Here is a 24,225-nt window from a genome sequence, read left to right as displayed (position 1 = left end):
CAGTTGTCAGTTAAACCGTCGAGAGAACAGCGTCCGATTAAGAACAAGAGTCAAATTGAGACAGATATACTAGACTTACAATGACTCTCACATAGGAAGTCCTGGATCTTCTCTTCTCAAACCCTGTTTCAAGACCTCGACAAAGAACGCAAACCCAGAACGATTCCACATCCAACCCAAACATTTCTTTGCCAAACGAATGACTGTATCATACCATAGACCTAGCCTTATTCTCCTGGGAAATTCATTGAGTTTTGCCTTGAGCTCTTTGCCATAAAACGCAACATGTTCCCGGAGCATATATAATATTCCCGCTGTACATATGACGATAAATGATACCACAAGAAAGAGGTACCCAGGCCAGGATGCTTCATCGCCTTTCTGCGGTTTTCCACTGTAAACTTGAGCAATCAAGGACAGGATAGCAAATGACTGTGTCATGTTAACCTTGCGTCTATCAGGAACAACGGGGGCATAATTACAACTGCTGCAATTGCAAACTCCTTGGCTCTTTCATCTCTGATTTGTTGTTCATCTGCACGATCGAGCTTCCTCTAAGACAAAACGTCAGTATTGCCGAGCGAAACGACAGAGCATGGGGTAAAGAATATACTTCACGCCTGAGTTCCTCGAATGATCTTTTTGTCTCCTCAAGCTTGTCCCCGATATCCCTTAGCTCTTTGATCTTTCCCTCGATTGCTCGTAAAGCCTTTATAGCTTTGACGTCGCTTCGTAGACTCTGCCAGAGTTCTCCTTGAGGCATGCCGGCTGGGCTCAACTTGACATCATTTGCCAGGAAGATCTCGACTTCTTCGACGTTTTTCGTATTGTAAAATATCACCTTGCTCAATAGTTCAGGGAACTTTTTCCAGTCTTGTTTGTTCGAAGGATTTAGATTCCTGCTGGGGCCGTCTCTGGTGATGGGTGTCTGTAAAATGTCAGCCCCGTCAAATGTTTCTTGGACATAAAAGTTATGAGCGATATAAAGTCTCCAGTGCTATGGGGTCTCACATACATAGGAATCTAGACTGTGTTTGAACACATCATGTATGCGTGCATGATGTCCATGGATCTTGTCAAGCTGTATCGCCAAAGCAACAAGCGAATATTGCCTTGGACGCCACTGGGCCGCGGTATCTTTCACCTCAACCTCAACTATAATTGGGTCTACAAACCCTTCGGAGCTCTCCAGTTCTTCTCCTTCCTCTAGTAGTCGTGGTTCACTTTCATAGAAGTCATCATCAAAGCAATATGCCGTCCAATGCTCCTCGGTCACACCGGTCGTGGCAAACGAATACACTCCCTCGTGCAGTACTAGTTTCCCTTCTAGGCGGGAGTCTTCTGAGTATCCTAGAAGTCGACGTAGTCCCTGTATATTCAAAGAATCTAGGGTGTAGCGAGCACGGAATATGGATTTGGGGTCATGAAGCGTACGTCTATCCTGCTTTCCGCTTAGACCAACCGCATAAAATGGTAGAGCGAAGCTGATAACGTAACTTGTGTTCCAGAAGTCCTGGGCAATGAAATAGGTTGTCAGTGATTTAAGCCATGTTTCAGGTTTCGGTATCTCCTGGCTTACAGAGACTTTCAGTTTGATACTTGGAGTTGGACTTGTCGTAATGTAGTTTGCAAAAAGATCATGAAGAGCAGGGGCTTGAAATTGATTTGCTGTCTTCAAGATTGCCATTACGCTTGTTCCATCTGGATTACTAACAAATCTTTCAAGGTTAATAAGAACCATATTCCACGTCTATGCAGTAACTCACAGATGCCGGATGGGCCCTATCATCTCTCCTGATGGACCCTCACGAAACCGCTACAGGAGGTCAGTCGCAATGATGGAGAAAAACGAAGTTCATACGCACCTCGTTCTGTAAGACCTTGTAGAACTCAAGGCGACCTAATATATTCTCATACGAGGGAGACTCGGTCGCAGTGTCTCTGAGATGCCAATAGTTTCGATCCGATATCCAGGCTTTGGGCTCCTCCACATTTGCTAGTTGATGGCCTCGAATTGTAGTTGGGTCATTTCCAAGAAGAACCCAATCAGCACCCTGGCAGAACGCTTCAACACATAATGTTTCATGCTCTCCACGAGTTGACGGGTGCTTATCCATTACGAACGAGACTTCTGGACAGTCATAGCCATTCCTTTCCCTTAGCATATCGGTGAAGGGTTTGTTATGCTCTGAAGCTGAATACTTGACCATCTTGTATTGCTTCTTCCATTCATCTTGCTCAGTCCATATGACGGAAGTAGCTGTGGCTACCCAGTCAAAGTACCTGAATGTGGCTCGGGGATGGCCATTGTGTACTGGTAGAGTTGGATGAGGTACTGTGTTCCTTCTTATAAATGGCATGGCTCAATATGTGCTTCAGCCTTTTGTCGTCTTCAAACTGTGTAACTACCTATCTAGGTCAGTCAATTCTTTCATTGATTGGAGGTTGGGCCACGCTCGCTTCACCAAGAACTTCCAAGGCAAACTTTCTCGATAGTAGAAGGAACGATCTTGTGGAACATTTTAATGAGTATGAGGAATCTGGCAAACATATTATCCTGGCTCCCCTTCCTCCTCACCCTCTTCCTCCGTGACAACCCCAACCAATAATTTACCTACAGGCAGAAGGAGGTCCAGATCGAATGCTGTGCCAGTCTCGACTTCAACTTTGTCGGGTGAGCAAGAGCCTCTTTGGTAATTGAAATACTTGTGAGAGCGAGTGTTGATTCGTCGAGTATCACAATTCGGACACCGTGGATTACAACAATTAGGGCACGGGTCAACAGAGACCTTCATCCCTCCATAACCACATACGCACTGTCAAACTGTCAGAAAGGACCCTTATATATAGGTAGGTAGACAGAAGGCGCGCGCTTATGCGTCAAGAGACTCATAACGGTTGCCTGAGTATAAGACCGAATGCCAAATGTGCACTTCCCCCCCCTCCGAGCTCACTTACACAAATCCATACCCATACGACTTTCCTTCGAGGGGCTATTTCGACTATTGGTATTGGGTATCGACAACAGGTGGGAGGCGCAGCAGCTTCAGTCACGTCAGCTGTTTATTTTATCGAGCAAGTAGGAGAAAAAGGCAAAAGGCGTACAACTGATACTAGAAGGCCTCGATAAAATCCCAGCGGCGTGATCAACAATGTCATTGGAATTTTCTGCCTTATTTCCCTCTGGTCTTTTATCAATAAAAATCTCGTCTCCTGCCTTCTAGGCTTCTGGTCAGCCTCAATAGTATCCTCTTCGCTGTAGGGTGGCCTGATAACCGTAGCGAAGTCAATTTTGGCAGCCGCACCTGCAATTGAGCTAAAGATAGTCTCATTGTCGCTTTTTTCTTCTTTTTGCTTCGTTATTTTTGTATATTTATTTCGCGTGGTTCGCCTAAAGGCAGGTCCCAGAGATGGATGGTGAAGAAATTAAGGCGTCCATTGTCTTTCTTACTACCTTGGTACAGTCAGGTAAGTGGGAGGGGCAGTTGTTTATGACATGCAAGTTATTGCTACCTAACGTCGATCAGATTTAAAACAATGTTTACCAAACCCTATCTATGCATGTCTCTTGATTCAAGAATATGTATAATGTAGTACAGCAACATGACACAACTGTCCTTTACAAGATGATTTTCCAATATTAGGTAACGCGACTAACGGCCTCCTGCAGTGAACATTTCCTTAGCCGCCGCTCACCTAGCCCAACTGGCAATCCGAGAGAATGCGGTGAACAGAGAGTGAGACTTCAATGGCTAAAGAATTTTCGAAGTTTGTTTAAAACAAGGTCAAAGAGCCCACACATTTATAAAATTATTTATACACCGAGTGTTGCCACGTATGTAGGCTAAATCGCAACTCGGTATTGATCCCCTCCGCAGGGTTTCATTGATCAGGTATCAAGGCTTCTCGGTCAATCTAGAAATGAAAGATAACCTATGATATATCTCTAGACCACAAATCTTTCGTGTTAGCACACCTCCTTTATGAGATGAGGCTTAATGGCCCTACTATCCACGCATGTGTGAATGTCTTTCTTTGGGCCGCATGCAGCTTTGTAGCAGGGCTAGCGAGAGCTTACGATGATGCACCACATCTGTCTTTCAACACATTGAAACCAACCATCTTGACTGAACCTATGACTCGAAATTTCTTAACCAAGGCCAAGGAGTGACTGTTTAGACACGGCGTGCAAGTGTTACAGCGGTCAACTAGCTGCATATGATTAGCCTAATAAATTCCTTTCAACCCTGTGGTGGCTTATGTAGGTAGTCGGTCCTGTATCAGCAGTCGATAATTCAACAACAGTTATCGTGGGCTGGCTGCAATCCCACATATCAACGGGAAGATGCATTGGAAAGCCCAGTGCTGATGATATGTTCACTGCTCGTTATTGCTCATAGAGCTCATAACAGCTCCCCAATCCAGGTATCCATCAAACCATATCGAAGGATCAACCCCCTGAAGTATATCAGGATTCCAAGGCATTTCGTTCCAATCGGGCATTCCAAAATCATCCATATGTATCTCGTTGCCCGGTTGCGCTGTACCAGTTGGGGTAGCTCTGCCGTTATCGCTCTTGCCCCGATCCTCCATTTCCGTGTCTCGGACATCGCCATCATGGATCTTGAGCGCCGCTGTTCCAGACGCCACTATCTCTACCCACCGCTCAAGCTTTGCTCTTGTGATCCTGACCTTGATGGCGCTCATACTCCAAAGGTTGTGGTCTGAAGTACCATGTTCGGCTGAGGCCACCTGAACAGACGCGTTGGCCTCTTCAAACTTGGAATATATGCCCGACAGTATCCCCGTGACGTCCAAGTGCAGGCCTGGTTGGGTTTGAATCTGTGACCGTAAAGCAGCCACTGCAGCCGGTAGTCTTGGGTCTGTACCCTCTCGCAGAACGATAGGACTGGCTGCTTGAGAATGGTTCTCACACGCACTGGGCGTTGTGACCGATGGTGTAGCATGTGCTGGACTTACGCTCGTCGAATGCTCCGATTCTGCTTTGTATAGTTCCAAATTCGGGTTTGGTGCGCTGGTATCCTCGGGCATTGGAATGGGAGGCCTTGTCAAAGGGATCTGCGCTGTAAATTTTGTCCATCGACCAAGCATTGTCATCCCGTAGATCAGTTGGGCGGCCACCGCAGTGGTCTGGCTGTGGTACTCAGAGATTGGTATCGATAGCCAATGATCAAAGAATTGCTTCAAAGCGTTTCTTGACTGGTAGAATATGTCCAGTGCCGAGGCAGCCCCTAATGTAGGAGTTGTTAAAGACTCTGACATTGAGATTATTCGAGAAGTATCAAGCAAAGGAGGCTCATATAAACGGAGTGCTACTGCATTAAGAAACATTTTTATCACATCTGAAGAAGCAAGATTAGTGATATCAGGCAAGTAAACCCAGAGAACACTTACTGTCGTTTTGCAGTTCAAGGGGTAACCCATTTTGTATCCTGTCGAGCTCGGTTTGAAAAGCAGAAACATAGGCTGACGTTGGCGCTGTTGGAAACCCGATGACTTCCTCCGTAGGTTCGTCGGGTGCATTGAGTTGCGAGATGCGCTCGGCCAAGTGTTGTATGCGAATGAGCGCTATGAGTCGCACATCTGTCTCATATTCCCTCTCCTGTTCAAGCACAGATAGACACCCCTGGGTATATTTTGTATAACGCATGGACTCTATCCGTTGGAAACCAACTGCCATCCTGGAAACAAATCAGCTTCACAAAAGCCTATCAGGTGGAAGGATGTTCAACTCACGACGATGATAAGTACCATACTCCTAAGAGCGCCCTCCTCTCCTCATTTGTACGTGCTTCGGGCTGGAACGGTATGACAACCATCAAGCTAGTCCTTTCGTGAACAGTTGGGCTTCGATTCAAACCCAGCTCGCCAACGAGTGTAGTGGCTAAAGCAATCAGGTTGTTAAGTTGAGCATGCATGAAGCAGTGATACTGATACCATGTAACTATGACAATGATACCTAGTAAAAGGTCTAGTGATCGTTCAGATCGGATGAGCATGTGGTCTGCGACGTGTTTCATCAAATGGTACATCTGAGCTCTCATGGATCGCAGACTGCGATTTGATGTGACCATTCGTATTGAGGCCATCAGAAAAGGTCTGATTTCTCTGAGTTTGGTTGCTGTAATACCATTAGGTATAATGACAAAGGGGTTCAGAGCCTGGAAATCCTTTCGATAGAGGTTGAGAAGCTCCTGGTCTGATCCTGGTGGAGGAGGAACTTCTCCACTGATCTGTCTGCAGATACATTGCGGCGGCGCGTGAGAGTTGTATGTATCAGGAATCGACCATCCTTGAGTATTGGACACAAAAGAAGGTTCACTCTCTTTTGACGAAGGCTTCTGTTGATCAGTAACATGAGGGTCTACCTCAGTTGGGATGCAGGTGGTATCAGTTGCTAGGTCGGCGTTAGTCAACCCGCCTGCTTTCAGGAGGTTGACCAATCCATTGAGTCTTTCCTCTATTTGAGCAGTCCGACTGTATGAACCGTGTTAGTGAGCAACGAAACGTGATGTGATGCATCATGAGGTATCCACAAGACTGATGTAGTAGGTACCAAGTGTTTGATTGGGATGACATACGAGGGTTTAACTGTTCGCTTTTTCCGGGGCCGATGGACCTGCTCAGTACAATTCTTAACCAATCTTTCGCATCTATGCAATGCATTGTGTCAGTCCCATTTATGCTACGGCCCCGGATAATTATGGAGAGCTTGCGGAAGAGCCCCGGTAGACCCGGCGAATGGACCTCCGAATATTCGGTACCCTCGGAGTCTGTCACAACGAGACCACATGCTGAGTAGGTGAAAGTAAGGAAAGGCGTAGAAAGAAAATAACACACCTGTCGCATTTAGATCCAGGCGCATTGTTTGACCGTATGCATTTGGCTTTTGCTATAGAGCACTGCGCGCAAGCTGCACCCCATTTAGCCGTCGCAGGTTTGGGTCTATGGCCACCAGCGTTCGACACCATGCTAGGTCCAGATAAGGTCTGCGATTGCATTAAGAGCGTGCAGGAAAAAAAGACCGGTGAACCTCCAATAAGAGAACAAGTCCGGCGGAGTTCTGGAAGATATCAAAAGAGGCCCGGCTTGTTGAATACCTAGGCAGGTAGGACAGTCAGATTAGTAGGCAACTACCCTTTTATGAAACGACGTCAAATCAGGAGGAAGGCGCAGACAGGGGCCATGGAAAGTCCGTTTTAGGGTGGGTCGAGGGGTCGGGATGGTTCGGACCTTCTCATGATAAAGCACCGTCCTTGCTAGTAAACAGGTTAGCAGGTACGATATGTAGATTCAATTTTGTATACAGTGGCGTTATGTTGGTTTTATGATATATGTTTGTTTATTTGGTATGGAATTGAATGACCTCCAGTACCTATTGTAAATTGCCATATCTAAGCTGTTTCACTAAACAGCGCCTAGCAAACCTCCTACAAGGAATGCCGCAAAGCTTCCTCGATAATGCCTCTAGTAATACAATCGAAAAGGAGATACTGGCCCCAGAAACTCCACATACGTGCTGTAAGCCGTCGTAGACTTATCAAAGAAGTATTCACACAATCACATGATGGGGAAAAGAGCAACGACCCGTCCTCGCGACATTGAAACGAAAGCCACACTCTTAGGTTGAATGACCGCATGATTTGCTACTCAGTGACTGCTCAGAAAAATTGAAACGCATTCTAACAAAGAAGCCCCTTATCGAGGCACCTAATACAAGCTCCGCCTTTGTACGCCCGTATATCAAATACACCATATGATGATACATGCCGCCCTGGAGTCATTACGTTGTGAAAACTCCCTTGGTCGGCTTACACAACTCCAGAAGCCCGACAGTTCCCATAGTCCTTTCCGCTCCCCATTCTCATTCTACTTGGACCTGGACACGCCAGCACCAATAACTCCTGGTAGCTTCTCCTCGCCAACGCTGAATAGCATGCCGATGGCCAGATAAAGGATGGTGACGAGAGCAATGGTGAAGCCAGCAAAGAGCCAGAATTGAACGCTGATGTCCTGCTTAGAGCAAGCACCTCCGGCCCAGTGAGTAACGCTACCGGCTTTGGACACGGTGCTAAGGCAGTGGCAAGAGAAGCAAGAGTTGTTTCCCTCACCATACCTGCTCTGGCATTTACCATGGCCCGAGCAGTTGCCAGTTGTCTTCATGCAGTCGGACTCAGACTTGAAGCACATGGATGAAGGGACTGAAGAGAACTTTGGGGTCTCGGGGACGGATGAGGTCTCGGCGGCGGGCACTTCCTGGACCTCCTCAATAGAGGAGATGACGGTCTCGGCTTGTCGGCGTCGAAGGTCCTGGTCCTCGCCAGAATCGTTCTCGTGGTCGGCCACCAGAGGAAGGAAGATCAAGGTGGTGTGCAATTCGCCGGACTCGGCGAGCTTCTGAAGTTTAGGAAGCTCGTTCAAGAGGGTGGTGGGGTGATCACCATCCTTATGCCAATGTTAGATAGGTAGTACAAACAGAAGAGTGTAAGAGGTCCAATTACCTGTGATCTGCTATATGTTGCAAGAGCTGCTTTACCGTTGAAACAGTTGTCGTCCATGGCGACAATCTGGCTCAGGGGACATTCCGGCATCTTGGCGACAACGGTCTGGAAGATTTCAGGGTGCTCCCCATTCTCCTTGCTCGGGTCCAAAGTAAAGTCGGGCTTTGTGTTGAAGAGCCAGCCAAAGAACGATTCATACTCGAACGTAGGCATTCCATCAATGTTGATAACTAGCTGGCGCGGCGTCGCGGTCGTGTCATCGGAAAACAATGGCGCAGGAGTTCTGCCAAATTTGTTCATTAAAGAAATGATTCTCTCCTCATCGTCAGATTCGGTGAAATCGCGGAATGAAATTCCCTCTCCTTCAGGGGCGAGACGCTGGTGAAGGATGAGGCGTGCTTCGCTCGGGGTGAGACTCGTTGTAGGCTCGATATGGTGGGATCCTCGTAGGATGTAAACTTTGGCAAGATCGGTAGCGGCTTGGTGAGAGGCAGCAGCAAAACCTGCAAGGGCTGCACTAAGCCCAATGGTGAGCTTCATTTTGATGTATATTGATGAAGCTTGTTGTCTAGTCCAGCTGAGATAGCTTGAATGTCGCAAGCTTGATACGCAACGCGAAGGGGATGATGCACGTGTCGGGTAGCGGCTTGGAGTTGTTCCGTCATACAGTGCATTGAGTTCCAATGTTTCAGCGCGCAGACAGCAGAACACTCGAAGACAGAGTTTGAAGTATAATAATTCATAAATTAAACTTGACTTAGCCTACCTCTTATGATCAGGACTCCTGTTTTCATATCTTGATCTCCCTGATCTGAGTTTGCTGTCATATCTATGATAACGTAGCACAGTGTCTTTATGACGCACACGGTCCATTAAAGCACAATGTGGGCTCCTAGGCTCTATAACCGTGGAACAGTGACGATAATTGTCTTCGCCATTACTAGAATGTCTTTTACTAGCTGAAGAATACCCATGCCGCGATAGGGATCGCTTTTTCTCTTTTCACCAGAATTGCCTTTCTTCTCCCAGATCTGTCGCCTCATGGCAAATATAGAGGCGACATGTTAGCTCGACAAGTCGTCCTGCGACGAGCAGCTCTCTCCCCGTACAGACCCTCGACTCAACGAATACTCACTTGCCAAATTCGACCTCTCGACCGACGGATATCATTTCTACCATGGCGTCAAAAGAAGCCCGATCTCCAAAACTACCCGGTCTACTTTACAAACCCGAATTCATCTAGTCACAATCAACTCGATCCTTCTATGAGCCCAGTTGAGCAAAAAAGGATCTTAAGAGGTGTCAAATGGCATTTCCGCCTCGATCGCTTTCGGTACGTTCTCGGAATACACGCAGTGTGGCTATTACAACTATGATTCTGACATCTCACTAAGTCGCTGGGCTTCTACGATTATTATACTTTACATTTGCTGGCAAATCTTCTGCACAGTTGTGTTCGATCCTCTATTTGATTGGGCTGATGCTGAATGGGAAGCTTTGTCTGATAAGGAAAAGGAAGAAGCGGAGGCTAACCACGATCCGGACGAGCCATTGTTGTTTCTTCCCTTTCCGTTTACAACAGAGGAAGTTAAGCAACCCCCATACCGAGGTTCAGATCCGGAATGGCAAACATTTGTCAAAATCAGCCAGGATAAGAAGCTCCTACAGGAAATTAAAAGTGAGTGGCATTGAGTCATAAATTGCACTCGATCTAATGGAGATTCAGATGGTTTGGCAAACGAAATCAAGCGTGGTGTTGAGAGAAATCCTGCCTTTAACAAACTCCTTGGAGGGGAAGTAGCCGTAAGGAAATTCTGGCTAGACATAATATTCCCACCCGCCCCTCCACCTATGCACTACGTCTCTGGGTAAGTCCCAATCTATTTGCAGTCGGCCTTCCTCATACTAACTATATAGAATTATGATTGATGAAGAGGGCATCTTTTGGGGTGACCGACCCATCGATTCTCTTGCTGCCAATTTTCTTGCCAAAGCTCTCTACCCCAAGGCCCTTGCCATGGGCTGCTGGACATTTGTTAGCTTCCTGACAAAACAGGTGGCGCAAGATATTGCGAAAAGTACAGGTCTAAGCGAGCCTGATCCTCCCGAATCTGCTTGGCAGCATGTGCCAGTGAATAGCCTTCCTGGCACAATGCCACAGCAGACTCGTAGGGTGGTGGTAAAACACGACGCCAAAGCGCATCCTGCACACCTGCCTCCTGGCTTCAACGAAATCCTCGGCGCTGCATTTGGCCCTGATGCAAAGCTTGATCCCAGGCTCCAAGCTGCCAGTCTGGCTGGCGCATTCGCGTTTTTGCGATATTGGAAACCCACAAAGGCTTTACCTTCGAGAGGGTGCATCAAAGTTGACGGTATCGTCGAGCTAAAAGGAAAGACGGCTGTTATGGCTGTCCTAGTTGCAGGTTACTACGATCCCAAAACGCGCCAGTATGTTGCCGTTCAGACCCGACTAAAGCACTTGATGCAGTTGAGACAGCGACCTGCGCCTGGCTAGATTAGATCTACATAATTATGCAAGCAAAACACGAATATTTGGGTTAGGCTATGCGCGGCGCTGGGGGTGGGGGTTTGACTTAAGATACCACAGGAGTCTGGAATATCAGTATTTGATATTGAATAGCTTCAACTAGTGTGCAGTGAAGCAACAAGAACATTTAACTACGCCCTCTGACCCTATATCCTTAGGTCTGTTCCGCATACGAAACAAAAATATGTATCCATGTACCCGCAACACCAATGCCATTCATCCAGTACCCTACTCGTAAAAAGGTATTACCGAAAACCTCCCCCATGTACATCCGACGCCCAACCCATGTGCATAGGAAGCATATTCATAGGAAAAGAGGGCGGCCCCATAACCATATTTGTATTTATCATGATTCTGCCATACTCCGGCTGACGCACTGGAGACATTTAGTTCCGCAGCACGTTGACGGTGATGGTAAACACTTCGAGCTCAACCTCCGGCCCTCCTGACACACGCTCATCTTGGGGAATCGCAGCAATAAGATGTGTTTCGATTACGTTGATCCCATGATTCAGCATGGCCTCGAATGCGCGCTCGTTGGGTTGCTGGCCAGGAGCTTGAAGGTGGAGGGGCTTGAACGTTTGTTTGTTTACCAATGTCCACAGGTTGTACTGTCTGTTGTGTAAATGATTGGGTATAGCGGTAACGACAAGGATACGTGTAAGATGAGAGGGCAGGTTGATGGTGGCAGCCTGGTCCATCTCCTTGGGGTTGGGTTTAACGGTTGCTAGTACGGGACTGTGTGACTGTAGGGTTGGATGAACTTGTATTTTCACACTTTCAATAAGAGCATCATCGAGGCCTGAAATCGTTAGTGAATTTTTTGGCAAGGTAGGTGGTAGGCAGTACCTTTACCGGGACGACGGGGATGCTTCTGATCCATGTAGCCATTAATCAAGGGGTTTGTTATTGGCTGAGGTGTTGCGACAGGAATAGGGGCAAAAATAGGACCTGTTGCCATTGTAGGAACTCCAAGCGTAGCTTGACCAGCGGGGAGAGCGCTCTGGGGCTGTGGCACAGCGGCTGATGATAAGACGGGGGCAGCTTCTTCTGGTTTCGAAGCTGCTTGTGTAGATGGGCTTGGGGATGGGGCAGCAGAGACAGATGCACTTCTAGCTTTTTCTAACTGAGGGTTGATAGCCTGAGCAGGCGTAGAAGTGCGTGTTGTACCGTTAACACCAAGGCCGTTTGCCGCCTCTTTTTGTTGACCCGAAGCCGGGGAATCTGCAGAATCCCGTTGGCCTCCAACATGAATGGTAATTTTCTTGGGTCCAGGCGTAGGGGTGTCGCTGGTTCCGCCAACCTTGAGTTTAATCTTTGGTTGAGAGGGCTCTGGCACATCGGCTTGTGCCTGTTTGAGCTGTTCAGTAAAGAACTCCTATCAAGCCAGTTAGAAGACGCCATTATGCGTAACTTTAACGACAAACCTCGAGTTCCTGGGCGACAGAGTAAATTTCGCTTCCCTCCTCGTTGAAAAAGTATGCATTGGTCCACAGTAGCTTCGCTTTCTCCTCAAAAGCAGCCCAAGACTTGAAATCGCTGACGCCTGTACTGCCACCTCGGCCATGCATGCCCTTGACTGCCCTCTGCAACTTTCTCAGCGACATGGGATCACTGATGACTTTGTAGTATTCCTTCAGAGAGCGAGGCGGCAGGTTGATAAAGGCTTCAAAATAAGGGCCATCGTATCTAAGAGGATTAGCAACGTCTAGGCAATCAGTGGACTCATGCGTACCCAGGGTCTTCACGTCGTATAACTTCTTCGACAAGCTTTTCTTGCGCTTGCTGGAAGGATAGACCCTTGAAGGGCATATCCTCATATTGATGGTCGGGCTTTGCTGCAGGTACTGCTGGCTTTGGGGTTTCCTTGCCTCTTGTCGATGCTCTCCTTGCTGGCGTACGGTCAGGTCCCCTCCGCTTGAGGGTGATTGTTGTTCGCCTGCGGGAGGTTGGCAGCTCTTCCTCCTCCTCTTCCCCCTCCTCGTCTCCCTTTTCTTCGTCTTCATCGGGTTCGTCTTCCTCGTCTTCGTCCTCGCCGTTCTCTTCGTCCGCGTCCACGTCCTCGTTCTCGTCCTGCTCATCCTCGGCACCATCTTCATCAGGGAACGGGGTAGGCAAAACTTGATAGCCACGAGCTTCGTAAGCTGGATTCGTCTTGGTCATGTAATTGCTGAGTGCCTTTCTAATTCGTTCCGCATCTTCGAACTCCGGATCAGACCTAGAATAGAATTCCTTGGCGTTGCTAATCATGCGTTTAAAGTAACCCTCGAGCTCAGAAAGATTCTTGAATTCGCCATTATTTAGTTTGTTCTCGATCATCGATATTGAGATAGGCATGCGCGTGTTTTCGTAGTAGTCATCATTACCATCGCGGGGTGGTAGCTCCTCGAAATTAATCGCGACGAGACGCCCACTTTCGAATAATCAGTATAGTCGGTAAAACAATCCTGTCTATCTCCATACCTCTTGTCGGCGGTCTTGCGAAGGTGGTCCAGAAAAGATAATCCATACGCTGTCGTGGATTCTCGGGTCTGGCCTTTTGAGAGATCGAAATCATTCTAGCCAGAGTCAGCGATCCGTGATACGAATATTGAACTGTTGGGTATCAAGGCGTTTTAAATTGAGTTATGCGACGCATGCGCGCATGCAATACACGAAGTTCGTGAGGGGCCGGGCCTGGACTTACAGTAAGTCTACGACGCTTAGAGCCTCTGTCGTCGTTCTCAGCAGATGAAGGCCCATTGGCCTTGCGTTTGCCGTCCATCGTGATTATAATGAATAGAGTCGCCTAATCGCGCGCATAAAAATGCCATGTACTATACGCCCCCCAAAGAGTTTGTCGATGCACAATGGGAAATCGCAAATCGTAGGCTCGAAGTCGCTGCGACGGCGCTGAGGTGGATTTTGACGCGTGCTGGCTAGTCCAATAATCGCGTCAAGCAGGGTAGTGCTTGGTACAAGACAATTGAAAAGGCGTAAAACTAAACAATGCACGGTCTATAAGATCTTGGTGAGAAACTCTGCAAAGAACCACAATACTCTAAGCTATCGTGGGTCTACGCAGTGCTTGCAAAAAGCTCAGATGCTGTCGTTTTTGAAGGTGGTGATAAATGGGGCAGCATGTATTCCAGCTGAGGTTTCGAGGTACATGTTGGAAGTACCCGCACTCTGAACGTGGTGTGTGCCTGAAACTGTTAGCAAGGCAACAAGGCAGAAATGTTGACTTCAAGAAAACATGCAAGGAAACCAACCAATTGCTGGATTACTCGTCACAATCATGGATGTTAGATATTTTAATTATTAAGAGTGGCCTCTGAACTTTTGATACATAACAATGGTGAAGCTTCGTGCATGTATTAACATCCTATAACATTGATTGGAAACGATCGCCTGCGCTACCATCGTTTAAGGACTGTCATCATGATACGGTTCCAACAACACCAAACGAATCATATAATAACAATGATAGACAATTGTCCACATTTTCTGTGCACGTAATGCACCCTTACACTTTATATCATAATCTCTACAGCAAACTAAATGATGAATACCCGCCTCGATCAAACGAGCTTCTTGCTTTACGCGCCGTGAGAAACTCGTGGCCATCATGAATACCAAGTTCCATGAGGGGCGGGCAGCGCATGAAAGCTAAACGGGTTCAAATGGCGGTCGTGGGGCTGCTACTAAGCTCAAGCTCCTATTATTCGACCCCACATTGCCCACATTGACCTCATTATCAAGATCTCAGTGACCGTTCTGCAACTTTGCCTCACCATAAGAATTCACAATAACAGAAAGATGGCCGATACACCAAGTGACCCGCCTCCCGACTATGACAAGTCTACCGCCAGCCAGGGCACTGCTCAGAGACCATTGCGCAAAGGTCCTTTACCGCTAGAACTCCCTATTCTTAAGCACCTTAACTCTAAGCGAGTGATTCTCGCATCTGCATCTCCGCGCAGGAAGGCATTGCTACAGCAGGTATGTGAGAATTGTTATTTGATCTCAGTATACGTTCTCATATTGTTCAGTTTGGCCTCACAAACCTTGAGATTCTCCCATCTACCAAGCCTGAGAATCTTGACAAGGCTGTATTAGGACCATTCGAATATGTAGCTGCGACAGCTCACCAAAAGTGCATGGACGTCTATACCACCGCCCTGGAAGTGCATCTGAAGTCCATTCCTGATCCTGATCTCGTCATCGCTGCAGATACAGTCATCGTTACTAAGGATGGCCGAATCCTAGAGAAGCCTCGAAGCGAAGCTGATCACATCCGCATGTTGAAGCACCTCCGCGACCAGCGAATGCACAAAGTTCTTACAGCGGTCACGGTCCTCGCCCCTAGAGAGGACGCGAGGCACCCCGGTTACGAGATCGACAGCTATACAGAAGAGACCAAGGTGTACTTCTTGAGTGAGACTGAGGGTCTCCCTGATGACGTGATTGAAGCTTATGTCAAAACTCGAGAGGGCGCAGATAAGGCGGGTGGTTATGCTGTTCAGGGTGTTGGTGGTATGTTGCTTGTTGAGAAGATCGAAGGTGGTGTAGACAACGTTGTGGGACTCCCTGTCAGAAAATGCCTGGCTATGGCCGAGAAAGTAATCTTTAGACAGCAAGAAGAGGACTTTGAGGGCGAGGGATCGGAAGAGGAATGAACAAGGCCAACATCTGACAATTGAGGATTGCCAAATGGGAAATTCTTAGACTATGCAATTGGAGCTCAAAAGGAACATGACTAACTGATCTTAGTCGCAATTGCTTTTCGTAGATGGTTTGTGTCCAGGGGACGTTTACTCAAAGCAACCGCGATGTTGAGGACAGGACCGCGCCGAGAGAACGGCACATCCTCAAAAGCTAGGTAGGTAGATATTAAGTATTTATCTCTGGGTCTTGGATTTAGATGTTTAGGGTAAACCCTCTTGATATTCGACTTGATACTATCTAGTAACTTGGATGGAGAATGGTTGAGTTCGCTGCGCCCTTAGGTTCCATCCTCTCCGACGTAGCCAGGATCCTTCCCATAGTGCCTTTCACATGATAAATGTGGGGACTGGACCCCTACATGTCATTTGGAACTTACATCAACAAACATCACCGGATCTAAACATCTTGAACAAACCACTATTTCTTATTCAATAATATACAACCCAACAGTCATGTCTTCTCCCAGTAACAAGTCACCTTCTGCTCTCAATATCGATGGCGCCGGCGACGAGAAACCCCGGCTCACTGAAGAGGAAAAGAAGCAAAACCACATTGCATCAGGTAGGTGTTTACGTACACATCTCAGCTATTACATGAATCTTTCCGCCTTGAACATACTCCTTCCAGACTCGTATGGCTAACAATCATTCACAGAACAAAAGCGCCGACAAGCAATCCGTGAAGGCTTTGATCGTTTGACAGAGCTTGTGCCCGGCTTGGAAGGACAGGGGAGATCGGAGGGCCTCGTGCTCAAGCGTACAGTAGACTACATGCATGATCAGATTGCAGAGCGCCAAAGGTTGATCGCACGAGTTGAAGCCGCTGGTGGCCAGGTGGACGAGCAACACAAGAGGTAGGTGATCGTCTGATCACGTTTACGATAACGAACCAACCTAATGATGGTATTTCTAGGGCGTTATATCAACAAATCCAGAAAAATCAAAAGAGAAACTAAACTATTCACTCGAGTGGGCGTTATCCCTATTGCCGACGGTCTAGAGTACCCCGAGTGCCGGCATTACTCAAACATTGCCAACCTTGGACGACGTGGGGCGACGGCACTCAAACCACTTGATGCCTACGCTACTCAACAAGTCCTCCACCTGCAATATTGCAACAAGACGCGCAACTGAGGCTGTTTCCACTCGTGGTACGGCTAGAGAAATACTGGCGTAGATGATAATAATGCATTAATACATAATTCTTTACACTTGTTGTTACATCTTTAAAAAAAAAATACGTGATGGCTGTCTAGGCGAATGTTTCTACCATGGTTCTCAACCGGTCTCGCAATTCCTCTGGCGTTAGTCTCTCCTTACCCAGCGCAACCTGCTGGTTCTTCACATCGTCTTCTCCGACAACAAGGATCTGGCCATAGCCATTATTTCTGGCCTCTTTGATCTTGGCTCCGAGAGGTCGGGCGGTTGTATCCACGTCTACTGCCAATCCAGTTGGTCGGAAAGCATTGTCCTGGCTAGGCAATGCACCGCTTTCTAGCTGTTGATAAAACTGCTTGTTTTGGCCAACCAGGACATCACGCACATGTTCCGCCCAATCCAACACAGGCGCCGATGTGTTGACAGTGAGGACAATGGCTTGACGAGGGTTTAGCCAGAAAGGCCATTTACCATCGTATTTCTCGATCAAGAGTGCCATGAGGCGCTCTACAGAGCCTAGAACAGCACGGTGAATCATGACAGGACGCACGGGTCCGTACTCGGCCAGAAGGGCAGGATCCTCGGCTGTCTCACCCCTAGCCTCGTACTCTGGTGCAGGTGCTTGATATTCAAGCTCGAATCGCTTGGGAAGTTGAAAGTCAAGCTGGATGGTGGCTGTCTGGTGGTCTTTTCCATCGGAGTCCGTGAGAACAATGTCAATCTTAGGACCATAAAAAGCACCGTCTCCCTCCTTGATACCCCATTCCATGCCTGATGCATCCAGTGCTCGCTTCAGGGCGCTCTCGGCCTGGTCCCATTCCGCCTCAGTACCGATATAGTGGTCCTTGGGCCGGGTGGAGAGTGCCAGACGGTAGCTTGCGCCGAAACGAAGGACTGTATAAACGACCTTGACAAAGTCCAGAGTCTTCTTGATTTCTTCCTCCACCTGGCGGGGTCGGCAAAATATATGTCCATCGTCCTGATGGAAACGTCGAACACGAGTAAGTCCACTCAATGCACCAGAAATCTCGTTACGGTGCAGAGGGCTAAAGTCGGCATAGCGAACGGGAAGATCTCGATAACTGTGTCGTTTTGAAGCAAATATGAGACAATGGCCGGGACAATTCATCGGTTTCAAGCCATAGTCGCCTTCCTCTTCCTCTTCTGGTTTCAAGTTTTCCTGGTGGCTCCCACAGCACCCATCCTGTTGCGACGGCGGCGGCGACGGTTCTGTGTTTCCCCTCACAGCATACATATCGTCCGCGTAGTTTTCCAAGTGACCTGACTTAGCCCATAGTGACTTTTTGTAAATGGTCGGCGTGATAACCTCCTCGAATCCATATCGCACGTATTGTTTTCGGAGAAAGTCGACAAGTCTATTGAATATCCGCGCTCCATTTGGGAGAAATATAGGGGAGCCAGGGCTATAGATAGAGCTGATGAAGAGTTCCTGCTGGAGGCCAAGCTTGCGGTGGTCGGGAGGTTCTCGCTTTTCGGTCTTTTGGGAGTAAAAGCGACTGTGAGAAAGACACTTTTGACAGGTCCATTGTCGTCTGAATGTAGTATTTAAAGCCGCTCGGGCGGTCCTTGAGCGGATCATGACTCCTTCGGCACGCAATGGTGCAAGGCAATAACTGGCATTCAATAATTTCTGCCGAAATATGACGATCTAAAATTCCAAACCCACCTGACAGGCTTGATTGAATTCGCTTGATGGACATTTGGCAGCTCGTTACTGCTTAAAGCTTAGCGGTCAGTCCGGGCCGCTGTGGAAGCTTAGCGGTCAGCTATCGCCTATCACCTACTAAGTGAGTAGCAGAAGAATTGACCTTTAAGCTTTAGACGACAAAAATAAATAGCCTAAGAAGTATAGTCTAAGTAGTAGAATATGGCCTAATAATTTAGTCTCTTATGCTCTTGGCGGCCAACTTTTCTGGTACTATCCATGATGGCAGGGTAGTGGTTGACATCTGAAGCCTGGTTGCATAGATTGTATCACACACTCTGCATACGGGCTGAAGATAATTTGATGTTAATTCGGGCGCTTACAGAAGCTGTGAGATCCTTTCAATGTATACATTCGCTGTTATGTGGTAATTGACATTGTGGCATGGTTCTTGTGTGACTTTGACCCCTCCTCTATCCTGCGCTAACAGCCTGAAAGAACCCCGCCATACAACAAACAGAGCAATTGTTGAACATCCATCTTTACTAGCCAAAATTCACGACTCATCTTCATACCGTAACTTACACCTTGCACTTTACAGACATTTTCACGTATCGACTCCTCAAGCCTCACGCGCTTGGCCCCTTAGACCAACCTTGTGGTTCCTGCGGACACAAGCCGCTGACAGGTCACAATATGAGCTTCGCCATCGAAGTCGCAGGCGATGCGAACCCGCTATCCTTACAATCACTATATCAGACACTACAATCTGCCACTTCAACTGACTATGCACAACGCCAGACAGCAGGCCAACAATTAACGTCATGGGAGCTCCAGCCGGGTTACTACTCCTCGTTGCAGGTTGGTCTAGCAGCAACCATAGGCAGGAATTGCTATGTACTTACAGACACTAACCAACTATCAGGCGGTTTATCTCGACAAATCACTTGCTTACGAAGTCCGATTCCTTGCGATTATTCAGCTCAAGAACGGCATCGACCGGTATTGGCGGTTATTTAACCAGGTAAAGAACAGCATAAAGCCGGACGAAAAGAGCTTGATACGCTCGCGACTATTCCAGGGTTCCATCGAAGAGGAACACTCGAACCTTGCTCTACATAATGCGTTAGTGGTGGCGAAGATCGTTAGAATCGACTATCCTGGAGAATGGCCAGATGCAATGGGAAATATCATCGAAATCCTTCGTTCGAGTCGAAATGGCAACCAAAGACACCTGCACGGCATTCTCGAGATCCTACTTCGGGTTGTGAAGGAGTTGGGAACAGCACGAATGAGGAAGAACCAGACCGCCCTACAATCTGTCACCCCCGAGATCGTCCACGTTCTGGCAGAGGTTTACTCTGAAAAGTCACAGGCATGGATGGGATTTCTCACCGGTGGCCCAGGAGGCGAGGAAGAAGTTAAGCTGGCCATGTTCAACAGCTTGCTTGCCCTTAGGGTACTGCGCCGACTCGTCATCATGGGTTACGAGCGGCCCCATAGTGATAATACTGTCGAGCAGTTCTGGACCCTGTCGCAAACCCAGTTCGGGCAGCTTCTCGGCTTTGTCAGTCATGACTCTACGGTCCCCACGAATTATCAAGATATTGTTGGCAAGCATTTGCTCCAGTTTACTAAGCTTCACATCGATATGGCGGAGCAGCATGCCGCCAGCTTTGTGTTCCTCCCCAACTCTCTTCCACTGGTGCAATCATACTGGGAACTGGTTGCAAAGTTTGCAGAGGTTTTTGACAAGTCTGGCGGTATCCGACAAGGTCAATCAGAAGCCGGATCTGCAAAGTCCAAAGTAGAGGGACCTGTGCTAGAACGGTTGGCTCTTAAAGGTCTTTTGCTTCTCAGATCGTGCGTCCGAATAGCCTTCCAATCTGTACAAACATTCAGATGGAGAAGCCCGGAAACCAAGGCCGAGCAAGAGAGAGCGAAAACACTTGTCAAGTCGGAGCTCCTGAAGCCTGATCTTGTCATACAAATCGTCAACTCCATCATTACTCATCTTTTTGTCTTCCGCAAGTCGGACCTTGAAGGCTGGGAGGAAGACCCAGAGGAATGGGAACAACAAGAACAGAGCGAAGGCAACGCTTATGAGTGGGAAGTACGGCCATGCGCTGAAAAGTTGTTCCTTGATCTTCTCACAAACTACAAAGACTTGCTAGTCCCGCCACTGCTGTCATACTTCCAGACAGCACAAGATCCCCAAGCTGACATTGCTACTAAAGAGGCCGTATATACCGCAATGGGACTTGCAGCTGCTCATGTTCATCATGTTTTTGACTTTGATGCCGTCCTGGCCTCAACAATTGTCAATGACGCTCGGTTGCAAGGTGGCCTCTGCAAGGTATTGCGAAGGCGAATCGCTATCCTCGTGAGTCAATGGGCGCCTGTCAAGCTAGATGACTCTAGCCGGCCGATAGTCTACCAGATTTACCGTCATTTCCTCAACCCTGATGACGAGACCAATGATGTAGTGGTCAGGATTACTGCGGCTCGACAACTGCGCTGGATCGCCGATGAGCTTGACTTCAATGTGGACGCATTCCTACCGTACACGTCAGATGTTCTATCGCAGCTCATCAACCTCGTCCAGAATGTTGATGTTGACGAAACAAAGCTAGCGATTCTCGAGTCGATCCGCATTCTGGTAACACGCATGGAAGATCAAGTATCACAGTTTGGAGACCAGCTCATGTCTGCTCTTCCGACGGTCTGGGAGAATTCAGGAGCCGAAGAATATATGATCAAGCAGGCAGTAACATCTATCTTTGCAGCCCTTGTTATGAGTATGGGTCCTGATTCTCAGAGATATCAACACTTCATGGTACCATTGCTTTCTGAGGCAGCCCGTCGAGGATCAGACCTGCATCTCCACCTGATTGACGAATCCTTGGAACTATGGAACAACATTCTCATGCAAAGTCACGCTCCATTAGCCTCTGAGCTGGTAAACCTTGCCGATCTTGCTCTTCCTCTTTTAGAATACGATAGTGAAACAGCTTCACTGGCTCTCCAGGCGGTTGAGTCTTATATCCTCCTCGCCCCAGCATCTATGTTGGAGGATCAGTTGCGTCGCCCGACATTGGGTGCCCTGGCCAATATTCTAGACTCGAAGAGTCGTGAGCAAGTTCGTTTAGGGACAAACTGCATCGAGAACCTCATTCGAGCTGCAGTCGAGCTCGGTGGCTCAAATGGAGTATCAGTTATTCTGCAGGACATGGTCGAAATTGGCTTTATGAACAAGATACTTGGGAACCTACATGATGCTTGGGAATCACATCAGACTACGGGCCCCAACCGAAAGGTCAGCAAGCTCAGCACGATCACCGAGACGGATTATTTCGCAATCCTGGCACGCCTTGCGCTTGCCGAACCCACTTTGTTTACCCAAATGTTAACCAACATGGGTTCTCTCGACCAAGTCTGGTCTTGGCTAACATTCGAGTGGTTCTCACATATGTCTGACATTGATCATATCGAACGACAGAAGCTTTACCTCTTAGGTTTGACAAGACTCCTAGAATTACCTTCACCGATGCAAGAATTGGTGCTAGGCAAGCTTCAGGACTATCTTGATATGTGGATAAATGTGATTTCTGAGCTCCAAGACGGCGTGGCGAACGGTACAGACACTCTTATTTGGGGTCCGTTGGAGCCCACCGAATATGACACCCCCAAGATCATCGCAGAATCACAAATGTCGGCTAAAGACCCCATCCACACTGTCCATGCTTTCGACTTTGTCAAACTGCGTCTTCAGGATCTGGTAAGCAGAGTTGGAGGCGAGCAGGCTTTTCAGGAGCAGTGGGCAGTCAACGTCGACAAAGAGGTTTTGGAAAAGTTTCAACTCATGGCATCCGGAGTGCAACGACAAGAGTAGGGTGCTGGTCTGAGCATACCTGCACAACGCATGATCGGAGTTAACTTGTAAGAAGGGTGCATGATATACCAGAGGTGGTTTTACAGCAGGGTTAGATCATTGATACCGAATTTCTATTAGACGTTACAGCCTGAGTGATATCCTTGAAATCGCACCGTCCACTCTGAAATAACCGCCTCGTCTATAGCTTGCTCTGTCCCTCCTCGGGTATCTTGATAACAACTTTTCCCCAAGTACCCCTGCCTCCCAGAGCCTTCAACGCAGCTCCGGTCCTCTCCAGACCAACAAACTCCTCATCTGTATACTCCGTACCCCTCATCTTTCCCTCCTTGACGAGCTCCATGATACCACCCCAGACCTTGGGTATCGTCTCCTGCTCGTGGATGGAATACGCGCCCCAGTGCAGTCCCACGATGGAGATGTTCTTAAGGAGAACCTTGTTCATCGCCACCTTTTCGATCTTGCCGGCTGCGAAGCCGATGACGAGAATACGTCCGTTCCATGCTGTGCATTTCGTTGAGAGGTCGATTAGACCGACAGGGTCGTAAACAATGTCAACACCCCGAGAGTTGGGAGTTAATTTCTTAACCTGTGCAGGCCATGAAGCGTCGTTGTAGGAGATTACATGGTCTGCGCCGTAGGACTTGGCAATGTCAAGCTTGTGCTGTGTCGAAGCCGTCGCAATAACAGTTGCGCCAAATGCCTTGGCCACTATTACATATTAGTTTTAGTGCATTCATTAATAAAAGTGACTTCTCATACCTTGAACAGCCGCAAGACCAACACCGCCCGCGGCAGCATGAACCAGAACATAGTCGCCCTTCTTGATCCCTGCCCTCACAACCAGTGCGCCGTAACTTGTCGGCGCGGTGACAAACAGGCCAGCAGCCTCCTTGAAGGACCAGCCATCGGGAACTGGCAGCAGAGTGTCCTCAATAGCACAGATCTTGGTCGCAAACGCACCCTGAGACGCGCCAAAAACACGCGATCCAACAGGGAACTTTGGCTTGGAGCCATCGACAGGCGTAGCGATAACTGTGCCTGCGAATTCGGCGCCGGCAACCCAAGGAAAAGCTATATAGAGTTAGTATGTCATCCGGTGAATGAGTTTCTTCACATTGAGATTCTTACGGGGCTGGTTCTGGTATTTTCCTTGGATCTGCAAAATGTCGAAAAAGTTGGCTGCTGCGGCGTGTACTTGGATGAGATATTGATCCTCTGAGGGCTTAGGATCGGGTAGGTCAGTGACCTGAAGCTGATCGGGACCCTTTTTTAGATCTGTTAGCCAATGGTCAATTGGAGAAACAATCCAAAGGCCTACCTTGAGATATTCGGTGATTTGGATGCCGCGCATGATGAAGATAAAGTGTCTAGGTGTAATATGCTACTCGGATATGATGCAGCGGAGCTCAGTCACAAAAAAACGTAGGAGTAGTTATAGCAGGTTTCGCAATAAATATTTATAAAAAAATGTTGCAAGATGCAAATTACAATTGATAGGAAGATATTATAGAGAGGACACAAAGACAAGATTTGTCTAATAGCTGACGCGGGTACCTTGTTACGGCAACATGTTCCAAAGTCTGGGGTTACGCGGGGAAGACATCCATGAGCCGAGGCATCTTCCCCAGCGATCGGCCCCATCATTTACTACTTTTACCTGTACACTGTACAGGCACTCCAAAGTCACTCAGCTCCGTATCCGACTACTTGACCTTCGTGCACTAATCACA

General features: G+C 48.0%; 10 protein-coding genes across 10 annotated transcripts; 4 read left to right on the top strand and 6 right to left on the bottom strand.

Annotated features, from left to right (window-relative positions):
* Positions 1–478: 478 nt before the first annotated feature.
* Positions 479–2,360, bottom strand: FSST1_003577 (uncharacterized protein; the record flags this gene model as incomplete). Its single annotated transcript, XM_083229669.1, has 5 exons — positions 479–928; positions 1,016–1,513; positions 1,580–1,718; positions 1,767–1,816; positions 1,866–2,360. 5 exons carry the CDS (start codon positions 2,358–2,360, stop codon positions 479–481), a joined length of 1,632 nt encoding a protein of 543 aa, XP_083087007.1.
* Positions 2,361–4,377: 2,017 nt separating this feature from the next.
* FSST1_003576 (fungal specific transcription factor domain-containing protein) lies at positions 4,378–7,022 on the bottom strand (the record flags this gene model as incomplete). The annotated part of the gene is made up of 4 exons (XM_083229668.1): positions 4,378–5,363; positions 5,416–5,702; positions 5,758–6,498; positions 6,862–7,022. 4 exons carry the CDS (start codon positions 7,020–7,022, stop codon positions 4,378–4,380), a joined length of 2,175 nt encoding a protein of 724 aa, XP_083087006.1.
* An 868-nt stretch (positions 7,023–7,890) lies between these two features.
* FSST1_003575 (DUF3844 domain-containing protein) lies at positions 7,891–9,062 on the bottom strand (the record flags this gene model as incomplete). The annotated part of the gene is made up of 2 exons (XM_083229667.1): positions 7,891–8,466; positions 8,523–9,062. 2 exons carry the CDS (start codon positions 9,060–9,062, stop codon positions 7,891–7,893), a joined length of 1,116 nt encoding a protein of 371 aa, XP_083087005.1.
* Positions 9,063–9,583: 521 nt separating this feature from the next.
* On the top strand, positions 9,584–11,037 carry FSST1_003574 (uncharacterized protein; the record flags this gene model as incomplete). Its single annotated transcript, XM_083229666.1, has 4 exons — positions 9,584–9,855; positions 9,917–10,200; positions 10,249–10,390; positions 10,440–11,037. 4 exons carry the CDS (start codon positions 9,584–9,586, stop codon positions 11,035–11,037), a joined length of 1,296 nt encoding a protein of 431 aa, XP_083087004.1.
* A 419-nt stretch (positions 11,038–11,456) lies between these two features.
* Positions 11,457–13,834, bottom strand: FSST1_003573 (Bromodomain-containing protein; the record flags this gene model as incomplete). The annotated part of the gene is made up of 6 exons (XM_083229665.1): positions 11,457–11,872; positions 11,920–12,448; positions 12,498–12,759; positions 12,806–13,483; positions 13,534–13,628; positions 13,757–13,834. The coding sequence occupies 6 exons, from the start codon at positions 13,832–13,834 to the stop codon at positions 11,457–11,459; spliced, it is 2,058 nt and encodes a 685-aa protein (XP_083087003.1).
* Positions 13,835–14,868: 1,034 nt separating this feature from the next.
* Positions 14,869–15,728, top strand: FSST1_003572 (nucleotide diphosphatase; the record flags this gene model as incomplete). The annotated part of the gene is made up of 2 exons (XM_083229664.1): positions 14,869–15,051; positions 15,102–15,728. 2 exons carry the CDS (start codon positions 14,869–14,871, stop codon positions 15,726–15,728), a joined length of 810 nt encoding a protein of 269 aa, XP_083087002.1.
* Positions 15,729–16,229: 501 nt separating this feature from the next.
* FSST1_003571 (uncharacterized protein) lies at positions 16,230–16,732 on the top strand (the record flags this gene model as incomplete). The annotated part of the gene is made up of 3 exons (XM_083229663.1): positions 16,230–16,338; positions 16,432–16,630; positions 16,690–16,732. 3 exons carry the CDS (start codon positions 16,230–16,232, stop codon positions 16,730–16,732), a joined length of 351 nt encoding a protein of 116 aa, XP_083087001.1.
* Positions 16,733–17,028: 296 nt separating this feature from the next.
* Positions 17,029–18,534, bottom strand: FSST1_003570 (threonine--tRNA ligase MST1; the record flags this gene model as incomplete). The annotated part of the gene is made up of 1 exon (XM_083229662.1): positions 17,029–18,534. The coding sequence occupies one exon, from the start codon at positions 18,532–18,534 to the stop codon at positions 17,029–17,031; it is 1,506 nt and encodes a 501-aa protein (XP_083087000.1).
* A 762-nt stretch (positions 18,535–19,296) lies between these two features.
* Positions 19,297–22,492, top strand: FSST1_003569 (karyopherin KAP120; the record flags this gene model as incomplete). Its single annotated transcript, XM_083229660.1, has 2 exons — positions 19,297–19,461; positions 19,508–22,492. The coding sequence occupies 2 exons, from the start codon at positions 19,297–19,299 to the stop codon at positions 22,490–22,492; spliced, it is 3,150 nt and encodes a 1,049-aa protein (XP_083086999.1).
* A 181-nt stretch (positions 22,493–22,673) lies between these two features.
* Positions 22,674–23,846, bottom strand: FSST1_003568 (NADPH:quinone oxidoreductase family protein; the record flags this gene model as incomplete). Its single annotated transcript, XM_083229659.1, has 4 exons — positions 22,674–23,203; positions 23,255–23,566; positions 23,624–23,759; positions 23,814–23,846. The coding sequence occupies 4 exons, from the start codon at positions 23,844–23,846 to the stop codon at positions 22,674–22,676; spliced, it is 1,011 nt and encodes a 336-aa protein (XP_083086998.1).
* Positions 23,847–24,225: the final 379 nt, after the last annotated feature.

The sequence above is a fragment of the Fusarium sambucinum genome, chromosome I, assembly GCF_050947815.1.
Source record: "Fusarium sambucinum isolate potato_lamoka chromosome I, whole genome shotgun sequence".
NCBI classification, from domain to species: Eukaryota; Fungi; Ascomycota; class Sordariomycetes; order Hypocreales; family Nectriaceae; genus Fusarium; species Fusarium sambucinum.
This window is presented reverse-complemented; position numbering and strand designations above follow the sequence as displayed.